The 18465-nt window shown below is 28.4% G+C and overlaps 1 protein-coding gene across 13 annotated transcripts in view; it reads right to left on the bottom strand.

Annotated features, from left to right (window-relative positions):
* The window catches only part of LOC111678725 (double-stranded RNA-specific editase Adar), a 300956-nt gene that overhangs the window by 228758 nt on the left and 53733 nt on the right, over positions 1-18465 (bottom strand). For 6 of the 13 annotated variants that reach the window (XM_046947519.1, XM_046947521.1, XM_046947518.1 and 3 more), the window contains 2 exons: positions 689-773; positions 316-441 (listed from right to left, as the gene is read on the bottom strand). In XM_046947519.1, the coding sequence (XP_046803475.1) occupies positions 316-441; positions 689-773 (211 nt within the window). Of the gene's footprint in view, positions 1-315; positions 442-688; positions 774-18224; positions 18381-18465 lie in introns of those variants that run through there. The other 7 variants (XR_006940413.1, XR_006940414.1, XM_046947526.1 and 4 more) reach the window with 4 other exon arrangements.

Raw genomic sequence — 18465 nt, 5'->3', positions numbered from 1 at the left:
TATTGTGGTTTGGAATTTATCATATGGAATATCTTTAAAAATTGTCCTGGACCAGGCTTCGCTAAATGGACTATTTGTTGTAAATGTTATTTTGTATTCGCGCTGTTATAACGTCTCAAATATATGTAAGATCGTTATTTTTTATATAAATTTTAGGTGACGATATCTCAAAAACTTGATGTAATGTTGAAATGCCGAGGTCAAATTAGGTCTCAGCTGTTAGAAATTTCAATGAAATTTGTCAAACCACAGTTAACATTTTAACCAACAAAAAATCAAAAACTAAAATAAAACTCAAAACAAAAAAAAACATACCTGAATACTTTGAACCCTCATAACGACGCTTTGAGGGTGATTTACGACTGTAACCATTCATATCGCCTGATGAAGATATTTTCATATTTTGAGGACTTTTCTCCTCAGATTCAGATGAATTTCTAACTGTTAGTGAGAAGAAATAGAATAGAATTGTAGGTGTTTGTTTTTATGTTTTAAGGTTATTTTGTTTTTAAGAGTAAAAAGAGTAGTTTAAAGAGAGAGGGGGATAATTAAACCGAAAAAAATGAATTAATTTGTTTAAATGATTCATAAATTAAAAGAATTTTATAAATAAATATAAATTATAAAATTTGCTTTTAAAATATGTTAAATCCTTTTTACTTTATTACATTTGTAAAAACAAACTTACCCGAATACTTGGAACCTTCATAGCGACGCTTTGAGGGAGATTTACGACTATAGCCATTCATATCGACCGATGGAGTTAAAACGTTCTAAGAAAAATATAAAGAAACAAATAAAATTTAAATTAATATCAATAGTTAATGAAAAACTTATACTAAATAAGAAAATAGACATTGATTAGATAGAAAATAAATTACTTTTAATAAAACAACAACTAAACATTTATACAAAAACATCAAGTTAGTTTTTATTTTTAATAATTTTAAAATTTAATATTTAATTATAGTTTGTTAATTTGTTTAGGTTAATTGCTGATTTCTTTTAATAATTAGTTATAGTTTTAATTAGTTGAAGTTATTTTTTTTTTTAATATATTCATTACAATTTTGCAACATTTACAATACAACACACACACACAACATTTTGTTAATTAGTTTGTTATATATGGTTTTCCTATTATCTTTCACATATTTTCAGGCTGCTTACTAATACATTTAAAGCTGTTTGTTTGCTATTTTTATTAATTATTAAATAAAATAAAAAGAGAGAGTGTGTCAAAGAGTGTAATTAAATTGGCTTATCTGTATATAGTTGCTATATAATTATAATATTTTTTATGAATATTTAATGAAATGTAACGTTTAAAAGTCAACACCTATTTTTAAAAAAATATAATTACAAGGATATTAATGTGAATATATAAAATAAAATTATTATTTAAATTAATAATTAAATCATATTGAATTGTTGTTAATTTAAATTAATTGATTAACATACAAAATTATAAAACTGTTAATAAGTTAATAATTTAATGGTTGGGAAATAGTTTTTTCTTTTGAATTAAATGTTTAAATATGCCAAATAGAGTTTATTAGCTATACCCCACTTTGCGTAACCTGCAATTATTGCCAGCTAAGTTGTCAACAACACTTTTTACCAACTGGACGAAAGAAGTAAACTTAACCAATGAAAAATTTTTGTGGTCACATTTTTTCTTTACTTCCTCAGCTTACACTACTGCAATAATGACCAGATTGCGAAGTAGAAACAAGGTCCTCAAGTGGACGAAGATACCTTGGTAGCTACATATAAAACGATTGATTGATCAGTGGTTAATTATGCTGCTCCAGTGTGGTCAATTTCGCTCAGTGATATTTAGTGGAAAAACATACAAAGCTTTCAAAATACTTCCTCAGATAACTCGGAATATCACCTGCTAGAGGAAACGAAGGTCCTTTCAGTCAAGGAAGACAATGTCATGTTGACTAAACAGTTCCTCCTGAAATGTCATCGAAGGAGTCATCTCAACTTTAACATCACACAATTGGATGCTACCCCGATGCATGTCAGGAAGGATCTTCGTATATATACTAGGAAAACATATGCAACTAAGAGCAGGATTCACTGGATCGTCCTTGTATACTGCAGATTTGAACGACATTTATAGAGATGCAATAAATTCCGTGGTCGCAGTATACCGCATGATGGTTGTATTTGGAGGTCAGCCACCGCCCATAGCAGACACGTATTTCTGACACAACTAAGATCTGGATGAAGCAACAGGTTTAATGCCTACTGGTCACGAATAGACCGTGCCGTTCCCAACGTATATCCGCATGTAGTCAGGGTCCTCATGACACCCACCAGATATTCAAATGCTCATCCCGCTCATCCCTACTTCACATCATCCAATGGATGTGGCATGGACATTGCTATGGCGCTCCTAACTAGATTATTGTATAGTTGTAGCTGTTACAACAACTAGCTATACCCAGTGCGCTGTACTTTATGAGTTTCCCAGATAAGCGGATTTTTTTTTAATTCAATTTATATGGGAAGTGCCACGCCCCCATTTCTATTCTGCCTAATATTTGTCCTAAATATTCATGTTGCAGTACTCTAGCTCTTTCATTTTCTATAGATATACTTATATAAGGTTGTTTTATATGGGAGGTGACACGCCCCTATAGTTAGCTCGCCCATTTTGTACTCAGAAATTTTGTACAGAGAAATTTAATACTTAATCTAAATTAAAATTTTGAAATAACAAGATATACAGAAAAACAATTATGTTTATAATAAAAATTATATTGTAATAGTTGTGTAGAGCATAAACAAAGTATACTTTAAGACTGCACAAAATTCTTATAACTTAGCAGAGTTTTAGGCTCAAATTTCCTTTTTAAACTTAGACAAATTTAAAATCCTTTGTCCACAATTTAATGAGAACCTATTGTCGTCGAGCAACTTAATTTATTATACTTAAAGTTAAGATAAAAAAACAAAGTATACTTTAAGACTCTTTAGCATTTATAATTTACGGGTGAAAATATGTTTTTAGTGTTTAAACACTTTCGTGTTGAAATTAACATTGTTGTTCTTGTATTCCCCTTAAACAATATAAATTTTGCAAAAAGAGGGGGACAAAAAATCATTAAGTTTTGACATTTGGCTGGCAACAACACTACTCACAAGCAGGCAAGGTAAAAAAATAATGCTTGGAAAACACATTTCTATATTAAAGTTTTTCTTTAAATTAAATGTTTTACTAGTTTTCCCAAAAACATAAAACAGCAGGAGAAAACTAAAAGGGATTGGGTTTTAGTATAGTACCAGGCAAATTTAAGGACGAAGCTTTAGAAAACAAAAACAACAGAACTCATTATTATGTATGAGCTGTGTGTCTGTGTGTGAGCAAACACTAGCCACCAACAACCAGCTACTTTTGCTGGTTGTTGGTGGCGGTGGAGCGATTTCTAAACTAAACAAACTTTAATAATTCTCTTTTCTATAAAACGGCAGGAACAAAAAAAAAACATTTATGTTTTCCGCCAGCAATGTTTCTACAACATGTATTCGTAGTAGTAGCAGTAATTGTAGTACTTTGCTAGAAAACAAAACCTATTTAATACTAGCTCGTTTCAGGCTGTTATACCGGTAGATTTGTTAGTTTTACACTTAGAGAACACAATATATAATTACTACAAAAAATCCATAATAATATGATTACTGTAGTCATATTTTAACATTTCCCCATTATCATATTAAGTTCAAAACTTTCTTGAAATTACTTAAGTAACCATATAAATGATTAAAGCAATTAGGTAAATATTTATCATAGACATTTTATTATTGTAGATACAATTATATAATTGATTTGGGACCAACATGTTTGTAGTGATTATATTATGATTTCGGCAAGCATATAAATGTTAACAGCAATGAGGTAAATGCTTATCATAATTATGTTTATCATAATTATAATTGTTCAAATTTGGTCAAATATTTGATATTTGACCAAATTTTTTTGTCGTGAACATATTATGATTACTGCTGTATTTTTATTTTTACAAAATATAATTGCTTTTGTTTCGAAAACAAATCTTTAAAAACAAATTATGACATACAATAAAACAACGACCATTGTGAGTTTGCTGACTATACTTCAAGTTGTTGCCATCATAGTTTGTTAAAATAAGAATACAACAGTAATCACAATATAATCACGACAAACAAGCTCATTTTTCCACAGTGTATAATTGATTTAAGTATGTATATGTGCTCTATATTTTTTGAATTTGTGTGGAAATAGAGCTTAAAACGTTTTTACACTTAAGCAGCAAAAAAAAAAGAGAAAAAATTATGCAAACGGCACAAAAATACAATTGTGGTGTAAATAAAGCAACATTTAATTTAGAACAACATAAATTCTTATTTAAATACAGAACTAAAAACAAAAATACAACTACAAAACTATAAACTTAAACTGCAACTAAAAACAGCAACAATAACAATAAATAAAACATAAAGAAACATTTACAATAATAAACAAATGAGGTTGTAAGTTGTAACAAAAGATACGAAAAAAACAAACAAACAAAAAATAAATATAAAAAAACTTGTAGCCTACTTTAAGGGTGCTTTAGTTAAAAATAAAACTAAAAAAACAAATATTTAAATTAAGCCTGTATTGTCTAATTAATAAACACTTTGTTTTGAAACTAACATAAAAAACTATAGTATAACTTTAGGCGTTTTATATAAATAAAATATAAAATAAAACTATTAGCTGTCTAAAATTTTTATATATTTTATATTTTAGTTTATTTGCTTGGCAATCTAAATTACAAATTTATTAACATTCATTTTCCTTTTTTTTTGATAATCTTGGCAAAGATTTGCTTTTGATTTATCTAGTTTTTTTCCTAATTGTTTTGGTCTCACTGTTACCTTTGCAAATGTTAAATTGTGTTAAAAGCAAAACTAAAAAATAGTTTTCTAAATTTAATTTGTAACTTAAGCTTATGTACACTACACTGACTTTTATTTGCCAACATCATCATCAGACCTTAAAAGTGCTACAAAATTCTCTAACAATTTGAAAATGACATTAAATTTCTACCTACACACTTAATTCTGTTGGCAATACTGAAACTATGTTTAGTTGTTGGTTTGGCTATTAGAAATTACTATGGTAAAAGGAATTACAATGCAGTAAACTGTCAGTCTTAAGTAAAATATTTTAAAATGAATGTTTGAAAAACAATTGCAATTGCGAGGGTGATATTATAAGTTTAAAGGTCATGTTGGTTTTAAAAATTATGAAAAGATATTTTAAAAATCCAGCTGAGGGACAATTCCAATACTAGAATAGGTCCATATACTAAAACTAATATAAAAAATATGCAACAGAGTAGTACAGAACTTTGCCCACGAACTAGATAAAAAGATCTAGTTGAAAGTTAGTCTATAAACTATCAATACACTAGTCCATTGACTAGCCAATAGACTTTTCCACAGATTAGTCAAGACTAGTTTATAGTCATTAGACTAGTTGAAAGTTTAGTCTATATACAAGCCATTAGACTAGTCGATAGTTTAGTCGATAGACTAGTCGATAGTCTAGTTGATAGTTTTTGTTAAAAAAAAGTCGATAACTCGACTATCGCCTGTGAAAAAAGTCGATTTTGTTAATAAAAGTCGAAAAGTCTGAAAGTCGAAAAAAGTCCATAAGTCGAAAAGTCGTAAAAAGTAGAAAAAAAGTCGAAATGTCGGAAAAAGTCGAAAACTTGAAAACTGTAGAAACAAGTCAAAAATAGTCGAAAATTTAAAAAAAGTGGAAAAAAGTCAAAAACTCTAAAAAAGTCGGAAAACTCGAAAAAAAAGTCAAAAAATAGTCGAAAAAGTCGAAAGAAGTGGAAAATAGTCAAAAAGTCGAAAAAATCGAAAAGTCGGAAAAAGTCGATAAGTCAAAAAGTCGACTATTTATAAAATACTTATAGTCGAAAAGTCTAAAAGTCGACTTTTCATAAAATGCAAAAAGTCGAAAAGTCAACTTTTAACTAAATGAAAAAAGTCAAAAAGTCGACTTTTCGTTTCAACTATATTGACTAGTCAGTAGACTAGTCAATAAACTATTCAATAGGTCAGGTCATCGACTAGTCCATAGACAATTCAATAGACATGTCCATAGAATAGTCAACAGAATATTTCATAAACTAGTCATTAGACTAGTACATAGACAATCCTTTAAACTAGTCGAAAGTAAACTTGTCGTTGGTCTAGCTAATAAACGAGTCAATATTCTAATCAATAGATAAGTCAAGTTAATGAGTCTAGTAAATATACTTGTTGATAGTCTAGTAAATCAGTGGACTAGTTAATTGATTAGACCATCGACTAGCACTTAAAGTAATTGACAGAATAGCCCATAAACTAATCAGTAGACTAGTACTGTGACTAATCTATAAACTTGACTATAAACTACACTATAGACTAGTAGTTAGACTAATCAGCTAATTACTCTCTTATTATAATGACTTTAAATAACGATCACTGTTAAAAATTTAACCAAAAAAATTATTGCATAACCCAAGGCAATGCACCAATTCTCTATATATAAAAAGAAAATCTTACAAAATTGTAAAGCTATTATTGTTAAAAATCCAACAACAACAAGAAAAACAGGAGAACCTTGTTAGAAGAAATAAAACTTTTGGATAAATACTATTTACTCATTTATATAGAAATCAAGCCAACCAAAAACTTTGTTAGTTATTTTAGTTTTTTTATTAACCAATTTATCAAATTAAATTCCATACACGTACACAAGTACTTGAAAACTTTAAGAGAGAGAAAAAATAAACTATAATTTTGTTAAAAAATTTTAGTTTAAGTTTTACAACTCTTGGCTCTTAACAAATCTTTATCTGCTGTTTCTAGACTCTTATATCCTGTGCCAGGCAACAAAAAAAAAAACACATATGACTGTCTGTCTGTCCTTCCTAACGAATGTCCGTCTGTCTTTATATTATATGAGCTGCTGAAAAATGAAAAACAGGACTAAAATGTCTATATAAAATTTGAAATTTTGCCAAAACAAAAAAGTAATGTTTATTTCAAATGTACTTGCAGTAGTAAGTATAAGAAACTTCTTGCATATAGTTGGCTTTTATGGAAACATGCCTACAGTTGCTGGTTGCAATTTGCTCGGTATATATAAAGAGACAAAGGGACTAAAATGAACCATTAGAATTTTTCTTTTCATTACTATATGTTTCATTTCTTGTAATTTATATTTAAAAACTATTTTTTTATATGGCCTTAATTGATTAATAAAAGATTTTCTTTTATTTTTATTACAAATTTGAATTGAAATTGTAATTGTTACTTAATAAGGCTCTGCTAAACGTTGTTTGTTTAAAGCCCCTGAAAATATACTTTGTTTAACTTAAAAGTACTAAAAGAACTGAAGAAGATCTCCAGAAAAAGGTATATTTTAAAGTTGTTAAAAGAAATTATTGTTTTTGTTTTTCCTTAAATAAAAATCGATCCTATGTTTTTTTTTAAATTCCATTTAATTTTTCTATTATTTTAATTTTCAAAATAAAATACATTTTATTTTCAAAATTTTATTTTCATTGTTTTAAAGACTACAAAGCCTAAAAGTATACTTTATTTTTATATTATTAAGAAACCAAGTATTATACCATGGATTTGTTGAAATATACATAAATTCTCTTTATTATTTATAAAACCTAAACTCGTTTAAAATGTTTTTTATTTTTAGTTTTTTTGGTGTTGATAGAACCCAAATTGGAGAAAAACTTTTTTATTACAATATTTGTTTCTATTTATAAAAAGTATAGCGTATTTATAAGGATGTTGGTCAATATGTATTGGAATATTTAAATCTAACCAAACAGTCAAATTTCATTAGCATAAACTAAGGCTGCAAGTTATATTACTATTTTGTGATAAGTAAGAAAAAAGCAAAGCCTACTTTTTGGATATGTATACTCACAAACAAATAAGAGAAAAGAAAATTCTTATAAAAGTTAAGAAAAAAATCTAATTGGATTAACAAAATTTGTTTAAATAACTTAAGTGGCGAAGAAGTAGCGAGATACTTTTCGATAAATTTCTGTGAATATTTAAATAATTTTCTTAGAAGTAAAAAAGTTGTTCAAGTGTTTTTGTGTTATTTTCTTATTTATTAAATTTTTAATACATATAATTTTGAAATTTAATTAAATTTGAATATTTGTTAGTTTTCTCTCTTCGCTTCTTCGAAAAAATTCTCAATAATTTTGTAACTAATTTATGTTTAAAAAAATACTTTTATTTTATATAAAAATAGCAACTGAGTTTAATATGTCAAGGAATTGTTTCGGTCACAAGTTAAAGTTATATTTATTGAGACTTTTTTTTTTTTAGAAACCAATTTTATAAGAACAAAGTTCAATATAATTTACTATTGAAATGTTAGAGAAGGTTGTTGCTTTTTGCTTAAATCCAATTTCTCTTACTTTATTCTTAGTTATTGTTGGTAAAAAAAAAAATAAAATAAACTTTTAAACTTTCATTTCAAAGCTAAATTTGCAATTCATTGATAAAGTTTCTATATAAACACAAAAATGTTGTCTACTTTTTGGAGTATTTCTACCCAACACACTTAATAAAACATAGAGCGATGGAAAAAGGAGCATAGATTGTAAACAAATTCATAAAATTTATTTTATTCAGGAGTTATTTAGGTCCGCCTAAAAATAGGCCAACATATTTTGTTTTCTAATCTTAAGTTTGGCTAGAAAATCAAAATCAAATACTTAAAACTCTATAAGTATTAGATATGGATTTGAAATTATGAAAAATTATTTTAGGATTACTATATAAACTGGTATCTTCACTAGCTTATGGACTAGTCGAAGCTGGTCTATGGACTAGTCTATTAACTAAGCTACTTATCTATTTAGTAGTTTCTTAAGTAGTCCATTGAAAAGTGTTAATCTATAAGAAAGATTTAAAAGAATATTGCACATGTTTTGGGTACATTTTAAACCAGAAATGTTGCCTACTTTAAGGCTAACAGGGGAAAGAATATCGGCTACTAGAACTTGTCTATTTAATACTTTGTTATCAAACTCATAAAAACGTGCTAATTTATACGAAAGATTATAAAGACTAATGCACATTTTTACGATACAATTTAATGTAGAAATGTTGCATACTTTAAGGCGAACAGTAAAGAGAAATCATTATATATTCCTTTTTTTAAGATTAAAAGTTTGAAATTACTTTTCGGAATATGTATACATTGGTCTATTAACTAGCCTGTCGTCTATCGAAAAGTCTATCTTAAGGTCTACTAAAAAGTCAGTTGAACTATCAGTTTATGGACATGTCTATTGTATAATCTATGAACTAGTCTTTTTACTAGTTCATTGACTAGATTTTAGTACATTAAATAGTCAATACACTAGTCGTTTGACTGCTTTATGAACTAGTTCTTTGACTGATCTATCAACTTGTCAATAGTCTTGAACTTGTCTATTAAATATTTAATTGACAAATCTAAGGAATAGTATACACAGAGGGGAAAAGAAATATACACGCCTGGTACCAAACTGACATCAATATGTTTATAATTTTTCAATAACATCCGTTGTTGACTGCGCAACATTGCAAAATTAGGTAAGCTCACTATTGACAACAGACTGTTTGTCAACAAGTTTGTTAAGATTTAGAAAACGTATGTGTATTAAATTTAGATATCGTCAACGAACTGTTGCAATGTTGACAACGTTGCATTGCCAACATTACATAGTATTGTCTACGTATGTTTATACTCTGATAACGGATTGTTATATTTCACGTTGGTGTATATTTCTTTTTCTCTGTGTATTATTTAGTATATATGTTAATCACTAACTAAGGAATATTTTAAAGCAAAAGAAAATTTTAATAATTTTTTATATAAAAAAACCTTTTCATCTTTATGCACATTTTAATTTTAGATTAATTTGGCAAAAATATAAAAAAAACAAGTAAGAGTTCTATATTCGGCTGTGCCGAATCTTATATACCCTTCACCATGATGTGTTTAAAGCCTTTTGTACCTTTTGAAGAACGAAAAAGTATCAAAAAGTCCCCATCTATGGGTCCTCAGTTAATCCGGGCCATACAAACTTAATTACATGTTCCTAGGTTCAATATTGTAGAAATTGTAAAAAGTACCTTTTGAAGAACGAAAAAGTACCAAGAAGTCCCCTTTTACTGGTTCTCACTTAATCCGGGATATACGAACTTAATAACATGTTTCTAGGTTCAATATTATATAAATTTCAAAAAGTACCTTTTGAAGAATGAAAAAGTACCAAAAAGTACCCTTACATGGGTCCTCACTTAATCCTGGCCATACATACTTAATTACATGTTTCTAGGTTTAATATCGTAGAAATTGCAAAAAGTACCTTTTGAAAAACGAAAAAGTACCAAAAAGTCCCCTTGTATGGGTCCTCACTTTATCCGGGCCATACATACTTAATTACATGTTTCTAGGTTCAATATTGTAGAAATTGCAAAAAGTACCTTTTGAAGAACGAAAAAGTACCAAAAAGTCCCCTTTTATGGGTCCTCACTTAATCCGGGCCATACATACTTAATTACATGTTTCTAGGTTCAATATTGTAGAAATTGCAAAAAGTACCTTTTGAAAAACGAAAAAGTACCAAAAAGTCCCTTTGTATGGGTCCTCACTTTATCCGGGCCATACATACTTAATTACATGTTTCTAGGTTCAATATTGTAGAAATTGCAAAAAGTACTTTTTGAAGAACGAAAAAGTACCAAAAAGTCCCCTTTTATGGGTCCTCACTTAATTCGGGCCGTACATACTTAATTAAATGTTTCTAGGTTCAATAATGTAGAAGTTGCAAAAAGTACCTTTTGAACAACGAAAAAGTCCCCTTTATGGGTCCTCACTTAATCCGGGCCATACATACTTAATTACATGTTTCTAGGTTCAATATTGTAGAAATTGCAAAAAGTACCTTTTGAAAAACGAAAAAGTACCAAAAACTCCCCTTGTTTGGGTCCTCACTTAATCCGGGCCATGCATACTTAATTTCATGTTTCTAGGTTCAATATTATAGAAATTTCAAAAAATACCTTTTGAAGAACGAAAAAGTACCAGAAAGTCCCCTTTTATAGGTTCTCACTTAATCCAGGCTCTACATACTTAATTTCATATTTCTAGCCAATAACAAAACATTAGTGCTGCTCTCGCTCTGCTACTCTTGCTCTGCTGCTCTTGCTTTGCTTTGCTTTTATAAACAAATTACAATAACAATATTTACCGTATTGTTATGTATTTTATTTTTGTTTATTGCAGTTTCTGTCTGAGCATGAATAAAAAATCTAAATTTTATATGAAATTTTCAGAGGTTGTCTCGGTTTTTTGCTCATATCTCCGTTATTTATGGACCGATTTTGCTGATTTTAAATAGCGTTCTTGCCGGTCGTATATCTGATAGAATTATGGAAGATTCGGATTTCGCAGATATCTGGGGTCTTCTAAAAACTGATTTCAACAAACATACAGACAGACAGACAGACAGACGGACATGGCTTAATCATCTCCGCTACCTATAAGGATCCAGAATATATATACTTTATAGGGTCGGAAAATTATATTATAGAAATTACAAACGGAATGACAAACTTATATATACCCTTCTCACGAAGGTGAAGGGTATAAAAATTTTGAAAAATATCGTTTTGTTTTAAACATGCGAAAAAAATAAAGAAAAATGTTTTGCCATTAACACTTAATAACAGCTCATTATTAAACATTAAAAACTTATTTTAAATATATAAAAATATAATGTGGTTTAAATAACAACTTTCAGGGTGAAAAAAAACAAAAATTTCCGAAATAAAATATGGAAAAAGTTGTTGCATTTACGTGTGGAAAACATGAAAAGAAAACATTTTAAAAAACACAACAGAAATCTTAATAATTTCTTACTTATTCTTATTTATTGTAAAATGGAAGAAAAAAAGAAATAAAATAAACTAAAAGGTTAGAAAAAGAAAACTGAATAATGTAGTGACTAAAAATATGGAAAAAAAAAATTATAATAATATTGAATATTTTTTATTCCTCTTACTTGTTACAAAACGATGTCGCCAGATATCAAAGTTTATTGTAAGGAAAATATTTAAAAGTAAACTTAAGAGTAAAAAAGGTCAAGGGTTATAAGTTTTAAAATTTATTTATAATTAGAAAGTTTTAATTAGCAACTGATTAGGTTACAAAATCGAAATTTTTAGATTTAAAATATAATAATTTATTAACCCTATAATTAACCACAACAGTATTATATACATCAGTTATATTTTATATATTAAATTCTTTCGGTGTGTGTAATATTGTGTCACAAATGTAGATGACATGAGAGAGCTTTCAAACTCTTACAAGTGAATGCACGTAATTTACATAAAAAATGTATTCAAATTTTCTTTAATGACAACAAAGATACATATACACACTTACTCATACATTAAATATACAACTACAGACAAACACTTAGACATACAAAATTATACTTACATAAAAAAATACTTAAAAAATGTAAAATATGTAAAAAATGTAACAAGAAATATATCACAATAAAAAAAGTAAAGAAAGAACGTAGTACAAACAAAATAGAATTGGTGGGTTCATGAGAAGAAGAAAAAATATATATAAACAACTAAAGAGTAGAAGTAGAATAGTAGTGCAGTGATTGTAGTATGAATGTATAAAAAAATGTAGTTGTAGTAGTAGATATTATAAAAATATGTATGAGTGAATAAAAATAATTTTCTTAAACAAACATACAGAGAAAGCAGAGTATTAAGAGTGTGTTAACATTTAACAAAATATGTATGGAAATGAAATCAAAAAAAGTTTGCCTACTTTTGGGAGAAACTTATATTTAAATATTATTGTTTATTTTTAGGAGTAAAAAATTACTTCAAGTTTAAAAATTTTAAGTTTTGAAAAGTGAATGAAACTAATTAAGGGGACTATATTCTAATCTTCTTTATATTCAACTTTTATATGTCACTTCTAATTACTACAGTTTTCATTTAGTTCATTATAGATAGCGAATTCGATTAAAATCGCCAAAGCATCAGTTATCTTATCTTGAGAAGGTTTTTTTATCAAATACATGTTGAAAATAACAGAAAAAACTAGACTATAAACTAGACTATACACTAGACTATAGACTAGACTATTGAGTAGAATATAGACTTGTCTATAAACTAAACTATAGACTAGACTATAAACTAGACTATAGACTAGACTATAGGCTAGACTATAGACTAGACTATAAACTAGACTGTAGACTAGACTACAGACTTCACTATAGACTATACTATAGACTATACTATAGACTACACTATAGACTATACTATAGACTAGACTAGACTATAGACTAGACTATTGACTAGACTATAGACTAGACTATAGACTAGACTATAGACTAGACTATAGACTAGACTATAGACTAGACTATAGACTAGACTATAGACTAGACTATAGACTAGACTATAGACTAGACTATAGACTAGACTATAGACTAGACTATAGACTAGACTATAGACTAGACTATAGACTAGACTATAGACTAGACTATAGACTAGACTATAGACTAGACTATAGACTAGACTATAGACTAGACTATAGACTAGACTATAGACTAGACTATAGACTAGACTATAGACTAGACTATAGACTAGACTATAGACTAGACTATAGACTAGACTATATAGACTAGACTATAGACTAGACTATAGACTAGACTATAGACTAGACTATAGACTAGACTATAGACTAGACTATAGACTAGACTATAGACTAGACTATAGACTAGACTATAGACTAGACTATAGACTAGACTATAGACTAGACTATAGACTAGACTATAGACTAGACTATAGACTAGACTATAGACTAGACTATAGACTAGACTATAGACTAGACTATAGACTAGACTATAGACTAGACTATAGACTAGACTATAGACTAGACTATAGACTAGACTATAGACTAGACTATAGACTAGACTATAGACTAGACTATAGACTAGACTATAGACTAGACTATATACTAGACTATAGACTAGACTATAGACTAGACTATAGACTAGACTATAGACTAGACTATAGACTAGACTATAGACTAGACTATAGACTAGACTATAGACTAGACTATAGACTAGACTATAGACTAGACTATAGACTAGACTATAGACTAGACTATAGACTAGACTATAGACTAGACTATAGACTAGACTATAGACTAGACTATAGACTAGACTATAGACTAGACTATAGACTAGACTATAGACTAGACTATAGACTAGACTATAGACTAGACTATAGACTAGACTATAGACTAGGCTATAGACTAGACTATAGACTAGACTATAGACAAGACTATAGACTAGACTATAGACTAGACTATAGACTAGACTATAGACTAGACTATAGACTAGACTATAGACTAGACTATAGACTAGACTATAGACTAGACTATAGACTAAACTATAGACTAGACTATAGACTAGACTATAGACTAGACTATAGACTAGACTATAGACTAGACTATAGACTAGACTATAGACTAGACTATAGACTAGACTATAGACTAGACTATAGACTAGACTATAGACTAGACTATAGACTAGACTATAGACTAGACTATAGACTAGACTATAGACTATAGACTAGACTATAGACTAGACTATAGACTAGACTATAGACTAGACTATAGACTAGACTATAGACTAGACTATAGACTAGACTATAGACTAGACTATACACTAGACTATACACTAGACTATATACTAGACTATAGACTAGACTATAGATTAGCCTATTAACTTGACTATAGACCAGACTATAGACCAGACTATAGACTAGACCATAGACTAGACTATACAAAATTTTCAGTTTGATTTAAGCTTAAATGCATTGTTTTGAAATGAATTTAATGTTTAAATTAATGAAGTAATTAAAAAATTCGTTAAGGTTTATAATAAAAGCATTTAAAGTATTACCTAGTTTTTAATACATAATATAAACAAAATGTGTAGTCTACTTTAAGGCGATTTTTTTTTAATTCTTAAAAACTGCTACTTAATATAATTGTGAAGATTTAAGAATGCTAAATATTGAATTAATAACAAAATGGGCTTAATATGACACGATATGTATTTGATTTTAGAATGTTTCTGAAAAAAAGTTAATTAGATATAAAATGTTATTGGTCAAAAACTCAATATTCTTAACTAAATGAGAATAATTCGTTAGGTAGGCAAAAGGGGGGATAAAAAATGCTCTTATAATCTGTTCGGTAAATAGCTGGCTAACGAAAATCATTGCCTTCTTTGAGGTCTTTTGTTCTAAAAAGAGCCTTTAAAGTATTGCCTAGCTGTTAATACACAGTGTAAATAATATAAATGATTCTTTAAAACTGCTGCCCACTAGTTCCACTTATTCATTATATACATTGTAGTTTTATTATTCTTTAGTTTTATGTTTTTTTTTTTTTTTTTTTTCAAAAGAGATTTAAGACTTTATACTAAAAAACTTGCTTCCGAAGCATTTCAGTGGGAATACGTCATAAAAGGAAGTACTGCTAGAAGTAGTACTTAGTTCTTTATCATATAAACATATATACATATATTTTTTTATTTAACTGTAAAATACAGTGGGTGACAGAGATTTATCTTGTTTTTTTATGTAATTGTGTGTGTCTGTGTTAATGTTGATGTATGACAAATTTTCTTTTATGAACACAAAAACAAAAAAGGAGAATATAGAAAAAAACATATTAAAAAAGGAAAGAAAAAGCTAAAAAAGAGAAGAAAAAAACCTAGTTATTTATGTTGATTTTAAGTCAAAAGGAATTAAGAGATATTTGAATTAGAAATACATTCAACATTTCAATGAGTTCTCTATGTTGCTTGCATGTATGTAGGTGTTTTAGAAATATTAAAACATACTTATACGCAGGACAACAGCAACGATGACAACAATCAAGGACCCTACAAAACTTAAATGAAAGCAAAAAATTATTAATAAAAAAAAACGAATGAGAAATATATATAATTTTTTCTGTGAAAATGTTGTACACGTGTTTTAAAATGTTTTTAAAATATGTTAGAATGTATTCATATTTTTTTGTAGGTTTGCTTTTGTTAATCAAGAAGAATAAATGATTGTATGAATAATAAAAAGTAAAAATTAAAATAAAAAAAAAACTAAAATTATGCAAAAATTAAAAATAAAATAATAATAGTAAAGAAATTGTGGCATATTTAACATGAGTTGAAAATGTAGGTCAGATTTAAGGGAATACATGTTAAATGAAAGCAAAAATAAAATATAGCATACTTAGGGGAGCAAAGGTTCGTTTTTAATTTAAAACATGTATAATTTTAAGTATGAAAAAATTTGTTTATCACAAAAACGCTATACAAGTGATTCATGTTATTTGGGCACAAGTTTATACAAAATTTATTATTTTATAATAAATTTCTTTTATTTCAAGCATTTAGGAAAAAACTTATTAAATATTTCACTTTAAAAAGAACAAACTTTTAAAATATTCATTTAAAGAAATTAATTAACGTATAGTTTAAACTTGAAGGCGAATGTAATTAAAATAGCATTGTTTAGTTTATGTATTTGTTGCATAATGTTAGGAGTTTACTAGTTTTGTTGTCAAGTGCATATTTTAAGGAGTTTTTAAAATAGTTTGAATAAAATGGGAACTAATTAGCTTGTTAGTTAAAAAAAACTGAAGTAGGGTTATATAGATTCAAATGAAGTATTTTTGACATCATTTTTGAATCTAGTTTCTGTTTCGCTAGAAAACTGTAAGAAATTTACTGACGGGAATGAATGTTAAAGAACTGCCGTGTTATGTAGGCAGCTGTGATGATTCACCAAAGATGCAATGTGCTTCTTACACGCCGTTGACAATTTACGTATATGGAATTTCCAGTTCCGATTACGAACATTTTGCTCAAGTTCTTGAGCTGTCTAATCTCTGACCAAAGCGAATTCGTTTACAACCACGCAGATGTTAAGTCTGCAATAGCACTTATAGACGTAACCGGTACACCAATGTACGAAACCATTGAATGATCCAAAGAATTTGTTCTTACTCAAAGAGAACACAACAGAGTGTTTTCTGTTATGAACAGAGTTCTCTCTGAACAGATTTTACTCTGAACATACCTGGACAAGGAAGGAAAATGCAATTGTATCACTTGTATATGATATACTTCATTTATCATCTTTCAACACAGCACACTTCTTCTTTATCCGACACACAAAATACGACAAACTCACTCTCAGTATATCCCTTCATTCCCCCTGTAAAATATACTCATTTCCAAAGCTTACTCTCCCTATCTCTCTGTGGCTATCTGTTGTCATCGGCAACAGTACGAAACATCATCACAAAATATAGACTTTACTGCATATTTGGGCTTAAACCACAGCCACTACGTGGAACCTAGAAGGAACTTCAACCAAGCCAGGACATAGTCCTACGGGCAACTGGACACCTGTATTACCAGATATTGGTTCGACCACATGTTAAATTATTCCAAGGAATGTCCGTGGAGTAAAATTACATCAGCAGTTTATTGTCCCGGTATATTAGAGGTACTGGAAGCTCCGGGATTCCTGGGATTGTAATAAAACCACGATGAGATCTTTCATCAAGGTAACATGCCTCCAGAGGATTACTGGCGGAATGTTAAGTGATCATCAAAGTCACTGAAGACAGTTGGAATTTGAACTGCTTTCATAACAATGTCACGGATTTGTCAACATAACACAACACAGCAATCTGGGTTATTTTCATTCCTTTGGGTTATTTTCTTTAAGATATCACTGATCATATGTACTGAACTTTACAAAAAAATAAATTACTACTTCGGTTAATAAATATCCATTTCTGCCGCATGTTTTGGATCTATCCTTATCTGATTTCTTGTTTCTTTAATATATTATTATTTTTCCTATAATATTTTGCAACAATTTAAACACTAAAATCAACAGACTGTAAAACATTTTGCTTATTTTTTTTTAAGGGAACAACAACTATTTAAAGATTTATTTAATCTTTTTTTACATTTTAATTTAAAAGATTAAATAATTTCGAAAAAAAGAGACACAACGCACAAACTCACTCTTACACGTGACGCGAACATGGAACGATGATAATGATGTTTATGATTTGTATGACCAAACCATTGTTCCATAAAGAAATCTTTGTGAACATAAAAATCGGGAAACATTTTAAAAGTAATTAAATAAAATTTTTAAACAAAAACCGTTAAGACTCTAGTAGCACAGCGAGGACAACAATAACCCGAGACACTTAAAATCAAACTGATCATAAAATTAATAAGTTACAACAGATAAAACATC

The sequence above is a fragment of the Lucilia cuprina genome, chromosome 3, assembly GCF_022045245.1.
Source record: "Lucilia cuprina isolate Lc7/37 chromosome 3, ASM2204524v1, whole genome shotgun sequence".
Taxonomy (NCBI): domain Eukaryota; kingdom Metazoa; phylum Arthropoda; class Insecta; order Diptera; family Calliphoridae; genus Lucilia; species Lucilia cuprina.
Note: the sequence above shows the minus strand (reverse complement) of the source record. Positions and strands in the feature narration are given on the sequence as shown.